Genomic DNA, 7,593 nt, shown 5'->3' with positions numbered 1-7,593 from the left:
AAAAAATTTAGCTTCAGCAGAAATTCAAGAAGTATACAAATATTACAAACAAACAATAACCCCCCTCAAACCCACACAAGAATTACGATAAAGAACAAAACACATCTGACTTGACTAAAGGTAAGCGTGAAGTCCCAGTGAGACTTTGTGCACACATATTACTGCTTTTATAAAGGAGCCCAAGTAGCGTTTCTTGACATACTTCTGCTGAATAATTCATTAATTGAAAATACTTAGTATGTCAGAAAGAGGATGGACCACATTGTTCATAACGGTTTGTTTTAACCCTCCTCTTTATTACTACACCCATGGGGTCCAGAGTGTGACCTACAGCTGAGCTTTCCCCTTCAATTACCCTGTTGATTCAGTGGGCCTCTCTTGAAGTGATGTTCTAGACAAGCACACAACAGCACAGAAAACAACACTGGCCATCACAGAGTTATAGATGTGAAGGATGTCACTTCCCACATTAAAGGAATGCAATCTCGTAAGGAGAAAGAGTCTGTTCTGCCCTTTCTTATATAGTGCTCTGTGCTAAGAGACCAGTCCAACTTGTCAATGATGAGAACCTGTAGGAGTGGACCACCCACTGTGTACATCATCTCCCTGAATAATGACTGGACGTGGAGGCTCTTTGGTGTGGTGACCATTAATAACCAGTTCCATGGTTTCACTTGCAATCATAATCTTCAAAGGTTAAGGAAAAATAAAGTGAGGAAAAGATTAAGGATTTGAATATTTTGGGCTCTTTCACGCTAAAGCTTTTAACTTTCTCCTCCAACTTCAAGAAAACAAAAGCTAAAGTTGTATTTCTTAACAGTGACAGTCCCAATAAAAATGGACTAGGAGCACTGACTCTAAGAGTTGTGCCAAGAACCTAGTGTGTCAAGGAACTATGGAAGAGTGGGGGATAACATTCCTTATCATTGCCTTCAGTTCTGCTCGAGGGCACTGCAGCAACAACCACAAACCAGGATATCACGCTGCCTTTCTTGAACTCCCCGAAAAAGTATTCTGTAAAGAGTGAAGAGCAGTAATGATTTAAAGAATTCTAATGGGTTCACAACAATTAGTTTATGAAACAACTCTTTAGGCACATCATTATATATATATATATATATATAACCTTCATGGACCACTAGTGATGTTCTAGTGCAGTAACCAAATGTGTCCACATCTGCTAGCACAAATCATTGTTTTCCACATCCATCCATCCATCCATTTTCTAACCCGCTGAATCCAAATACAGGGTCACGGGGGGTCTGCTGGAGCCAATCCCAGCCAACACAGGGCACAAGGCAGGAACCAATCCCGGGCAGGGTGCCAACCCACCGCAGGACACACACAAACACACCCACACACCAAGCACACACTAGGGCCAATTTAGAATTGCCAATCCACCTAACCTGCACGTCTTTGGACTGTGGGAGGAAACCGGAGTGCCCGGAGGAAACCCACACAGACACGGGGAGGACCCGGGAAGCGAACCCAGGTCTCCTAACTGCGAGGCAGCAGCGCTACCACTGTGCCACCGTGCCGCCCTGTTTTCCACATAACTTAATAATTCAGTTAACTTTTGTACTGGATGGGAAATAAAAGAAGAGACCCAACAGGATCCACTTGGGGGAGTGAAATAGAAGTCTGATGTAATATTTATGGCACTTGAACTTCCCTCCTCGTACTACTAGCATGTGCAGTACTGTATTCTGTTTCAAATATTACAATGCTTAAAAAGTCCTTGGCACAAGGAATTCATGTGGAAATGATAGAACAGTGGATCAAATACCATCTTCCTAAATATTGTAGTTTTTATTTTTAAAAATTAACGAGACGTACCTTCTCTATGCAACAAGCTGTTGCTGTCATTCTGAGTTTCATGCTTAACTCCAAATTTATGGTCCTCCATTTACAAGATATTTGAAAATTAATGAAGACCCATTACTGCTGACATGAACATCTCCACGTGAAGCTGAGGTTTCTTCTCATGCTGTGCTGACTTGTCATATTTACAGGTGTATTTATTTTCCTACAAATTCTGTTGTCATGCAGCCAGAGAAATATCTCAAAAACTCAGGCAGGACACATTTTATGAACATTTTTTTTATATATTTGATCTTTTGTTTATCCAGAAAAAGGTCCCCAAACCATCCCATCACATTGAAGAGTTTTAGCAAAAACTTTTGTCTGATATGTTTCTAGGTTGCATAACCCCATATACAGTTAATAAAAAGTGACATAAATCTAACTTTTCAAATAAGTTGTACAAATACATACTTTAGCTAACAAAACCTTTTAACATTTTGACATTATACATTTATATATTTAATTTCATTAATACTCTAAGAGAAACCATATAAACAGAGGTATCATTGGGATAATGTATAAAACATTGACCAGTAATTTATACAAATGTGTGAATAAATCATTAATTTGGTTTCAGTACTGTATTTTCTTTCCTTTCTTAATTTGTAGTTTAACTGAAACCAGAGAACAGAAGAAACAAACTGTGCCAACACATCCTCTGCCAAATTCATAAAACAGAACAGGATTTCTTTGCACCTAAATTCAAGTAAATCCATTTGGATAAATTACCAAATAGAATACAAAAAAAAAAAAAAAAAAGAGAAAACAGAAGAGGACAACAGAAATGCTTAGTGCTACCTTGAATTTAACAAGGCAATGCTGGACAGTAATAACAGTATTCTCACACAACTGGTTTAGGTAACATTTGTCTCGCTTGAACACAACTAAAAACACCGGGTGATACGGATGTATTTTACAAAACGAAGCCAACTGTACAGTTTTCGGCCCTCCCTGCTGGAATAACGGATAAACAGAGCAAAGGTGCAAAACTATTTTTTCTTTTTTAAAAACACATGCAATTACCATGATTCAGAAATGCACATAAAATACTCAATACTTCACAGTGTTCTGTGCTGTCTAAGAGTTTGATTTTTCTTCCTCCTAACAACATCCCTTGGTCGTCAAACCACAAGACGTTAGTCACTGAGCTGGTACATTATGAACATAAACCCTTCGCATTATCTAAAAATCAGGGGCTCATATCTGGAACTCCTTCTAAGCTTTGTGATAGCAGTAGATCTTGGAATTTGTCATTTGATTTAATGGCCACATCTTGGGTCAGAAAGCAGCACTACTATATATTTATCTGTCACGGCACTGGTGGACGCCATAGGAAGGAATTTATTACTAAAATTGCAGGCTGTCGCTCAGATCAATGACAAAAATCTCATCAAGATTGTTCATTCTTTAGATAGTCCTTCTGTCAGAAAAGTGTCAACTCGCTCTGTATAAAAATGTTCTAGCTAGCAAACTCTAAGACCAATCTGGATGGAAAAATTCAAACTTTTAAGCATTGCAATATGAATTTTGTTTGAATAATCCCACACTGCCTAAGGTATGTTAAAATAAACAAGCCCATCTTTCACAGGATCGGTTTATTTGAACTGCAGCATTAACTGGCATACAAAGGTTCTGTTGTTGTACTCTTTTTAGGGACCTGCAGGTGTTTTGTGTGGCAATTCTATCCAAGAACAATGATATTCATGTAAATTGGCTCCAAAAGTCTAACAAATGTTTAAGTGCCCCTTAAGGTGAAACATCTTCAGTTGTACAACATGTGCAGACCACAATATCACAAAACTTTACAAGGACAATCGCATTTATTCTTACCAAAATATCTGAAGTACCTCTGATCGCCGCAGTAACTGTGGCAAATGAAAACGCAAAGGAGATAATCCAGCTTCTCCTCAGACACACAAGTCTTTATAAATTAAACAAGTTAAAACCCTACAGCTTCTTACATAAAAAAAAACTTTTCTAATCCAATAACTTAATTTACTTGTAGCTCTGTAAACTGGCTTTATTTTGTGACTGTGTGTTTTTAAGTGTTTAAATCCAAACGCAGTACAAGGCACAAATTACAGAAAAAGTACAGAAGCAAAACTTGATTGGGGATTTCTTGTTTTGTCTTAAATTGTGCTCAAGTGTTTTGCAGATGTATACTTTTTTCATAATTCATTAATTTTCTTTGATTGTGTTGTGGTGAATTTTGTGCAGATTTCAGTTTCTTGTGTTTCTAGATGCTTTCCACAAAGCTTCCTGGAAAAAGGCCCGTTTTTCCATTTCTTTGGAGTGTGCCTTTAAACCAGCCATCCTCACGCTTTTTGTGCACAAACACAATGTCTCCCTCTTTTAGTTCAAGTTCAGCTTCACTTTGGGGAGGATAGGAGACGACCACTCTGTACCTAGTGTTAAAAAAAACAAAAAAAAAAACAATGAGAAACACCAAAATATGTGTATATTAAAAAAAAAGTTATGCATTTAAACAAATTCCTAATATCTCCATGTCTCAATGGAAAAGTAATTCTCAACAAGGTCGTTACGTGGAAAGGCAGGTAATTTATTATTGACAGCATGGGATCCTTTTTTACCTTTCGCATACAATTGGCCGAGATTCTTGTTGGAGTGAACTCATGGAGGAACATGGCTGCCTTGGAGGAGGAGCAATGGGCACACTGGAGTCCAGAGAACCGGTTTTACGGTGCAGAACATCACTGGCTACTGCATTCCCAGCCACGTCTGAATCAACAGGACAGGATACAGCCCTTCCATGGGAGACTGTACCAGAAGAAACTTCAGGACCCACAGCACCCTGCAGCATCTCCATAACCAACTGCTCAGATTCGAGCGTTGGAGAGGATGGTGGTGAAGAGCGTGGCTTACGCTTCGTTGAGGCTCCAGAAAGCAGTTTAAGCAAACCTTTTTTCTCCTTCTGTAACACACCAAACAAAAAAAAGGAAAAAAATGCAAGTTTAAACTTTGAAAACTCCAATACTGTAAAATCAAAAATACATACAGGTTGGGCCTTGTGATTCTTGGATTTAAATTAGTTGGTTAAACAATAATTAAATGGAAATTTTAAGAGTTTTGCGATCTATTGCAGGAAAACACAGACAATGCTGTAGCAGCGCTGCTACTCAAATGGACAGCAAATCCCAGCTGCCCCAGGAATACTGGCAGCTCCAGCTGTTGCCGCAGTGGTTGCAGGATGAAAGATGATGCCACTAGTTTTAAAAGTGAGCCCTACAATGCCGGCAGGATTGCAAATGGTGGTGTCTTCTTGTTTTAATGCTGCACAATTAAATTACAAATACACCCATCAGATTACAGTTTTTTTTTAACTGGATTTATGTTCTTGTCTTGTGCCCCACTTGTTCCTGTGATTTTGGCTAGGTTGGAAAACATCCTTTTCTGGGAGTGCTCCAAACTTCTATAAATCTTAAACATCGGCACCACAGCAGGACAAAACTATTTTCAAGAGGCTGATGACAGGAGATTTCATTTCATAACTACAGCATCATCATCTGCAAAACTGGACTGAGTTGTGTTTATTGTTTTGTGCCAAGTGTTTTGTTAGATTTCTTTTGTATCTGTCACTTATTACATAAATACACACAACTTTAGGGTACATTTTGTAAAAAGTAATAGTTCACAAAAAAAAACTGCTGGCCTATGCACTTTGTCTGAGAGATGACACACATCTTTGTAAAGGGTTTGCGATTAGTATTGTAGCATCTGTGCTCCAAGTCTTCAGTATTTTAAAGGGCTCCGCCTAAGGACAGGAATTCTCAGGAGAGACCACAGGGAGCATCAGTCACAGCTCAAAAGCAGCAGGATACCAACACACTGCTTTCATTAGGGCCAAATGTCTCCTGGTACCCCCCTGAAGCCAGGTACCTTTGAGATGGTTGGGTTTTTCAGGTATCTGTGCACAAGAATATTTGTAATAAAATTAAAAACCCAGTCACTAGCATGGTGAGTCACTCGTGTATTGAAGAGTATATAGCTGCAGGTGGAAGCTGCCATCACTGTACTTTGTATACAAGAGCCAGATCGAATGTTATTTACCCAGATTATTTACTTATCTTCCTAAAGTGTAAAGTCACAAGTAGACTGCAGATCGTCCTGTTTACGTATACAAAGTACAGCGACGGCAAAAGTGTGACGTGCATTCTTTCTATATATGCGCACACACACACACATATATATATATATATTGTGGACGTGGCCCGGACACAGACAGGCAGACATGTTGTAAAGTCACCACCACACGTTTATTTACAACTATTTACATAAGTCAGTGCACACCAACCCCCCAAAGTCCTGGCCACACAACACCTTTCTTCGGGCCCCTTTTATCCGCACCTGGATGTGCTTCAGGTGCTCCCCGGCAATCTCCCGCTGACACGCCCCAGTGTGGCCGAAGTGCCGGCTGTTCTCCCGGAAGCTCTCTGGGTGTCCCTGCTTCTTACTCACTCACTCATCACTAACTCTCCAACTTCCCGTGTAGGTAGAAGGCTGAAATTTGGCAGGCTTATTCCTTAAAGTTTACTTACAAAAGTTAAGCAGGTTTAATGTCGAAATTCTACACGTAACGGTCATAACGGTCGACAACATCCGCCATGTTGAACTTTCTTATTTATGGCCCCATCTTCACGAAATTTGGTAGGCGGCTTCCCTGCGCTAACCGAAACCGATGTACGTACTTATTTTGGTGGTATGATGCCACTGTCGGCCGCCATATTGAACTTTTCAACAGTCTTTGTTACCTTACGGACCCATCTTCAAGAAATTTGGTACGCGGGTTCCCAACGCTAACTGAATCCTACTTACGTACAATATACGTCCATAGCCTGCAGCTTGTTCACCGTGTGAGGCGGCGTTGGGTCCCCCATCCCAATGCCTCCCACGTTGTTGGCTGCCTGCCTATATAAGGCCGTCCGTCGCTCCGGTCTCTACATTCCCTTCCTTGCTTCGCCACGGGATTCATGTCTCCCTGCTGATAACTACAGCCTTTTTATTTAATCCATGGCTTCTCCGCTGTTTTATTGTTCGTTTATTACGATTATAGTTATTGTATAGGTATTTTAGACTTACTTTACATTGCTCAGGTACCCATTTCCTTTATCATTCCAACCGTACCCCCATTAACATGTCTATTGAGGTGATCACCATTGATCAAAGAACTGTCACTTATCGAGTGGTTTCCATGCCCGGAGATAGCACCTACCTTTTCCATTCTCTGTGTTACATATTGCACGGCCATATCAAGCTCACTCTTGATATCCGGAGGAACATTGTGTCTTATGTATTGAATGACTGGGACAGGTTCAAGGTGTGGACTGATGACAGTACAGGAGATAATTATACTACACAGGAGCACTATAAGAATGAAATGCTTAAGCCCTTCACCTATGGTTCTGCATGTGAGTTGATGGCTGCCGCTGAATTGTTCGATTGTCGCTTTCAAGTGTACCGAAATGGCCAAATATTTCACACCTTTCGACAACTGCCAGTGCCTCTTAAACATCTTAGACTCACAGGTGACGATTTCAGTAGTGGACACTTTGATGTTTATGAATGTTTAAACTCTCAAAAGCTGGATGTGAAGTTATCGATGAAACCAGTTGTATGCTTACAACGCTTGACAGATGCCGAATGTCACTTCAACACAAGTCCTGCAAATACTGTCATCATTGAAACAAACCATGAAACTCAAACCGATTATGA

General features: G+C 40.1%; 1 protein-coding gene across 2 annotated transcripts in view; it reads right to left on the bottom strand.

Moving 5' to 3' along the window:
* Nucleotides 1-2,084: 2,084 nt before the first annotated feature.
* The window catches only part of sh3rf1 (SH3 domain containing ring finger 1), a 176,083-nt gene continuing 170,574 nt past the window's right edge, over nucleotides 2,085-7,593 (bottom strand). For both annotated transcript variants that reach the window (XM_039751164.1, XM_039751165.1), the window contains exons 11-12: nucleotides 4,455-4,795; nucleotides 2,085-4,268 (exon numbers count right to left, since the gene is read on the bottom strand). In XM_039751164.1, the coding sequence (XP_039607098.1) occupies nucleotides 4,100-4,268; nucleotides 4,455-4,795 (510 nt within the window). In that variant the 3' untranslated portion in view covers nucleotides 2,085-4,099. The remainder of the gene's footprint in view (nucleotides 4,269-4,454; nucleotides 4,796-7,593) is intronic.

Source organism: Polypterus senegalus, chromosome 4 (genome assembly GCF_016835505.1).
Source record: "Polypterus senegalus isolate Bchr_013 chromosome 4, ASM1683550v1, whole genome shotgun sequence".
Classification (NCBI taxonomy): Eukaryota; Metazoa; Chordata; class Cladistia; order Polypteriformes; family Polypteridae; genus Polypterus; species Polypterus senegalus.
This window is presented reverse-complemented; position numbering and strand designations above follow the sequence as displayed.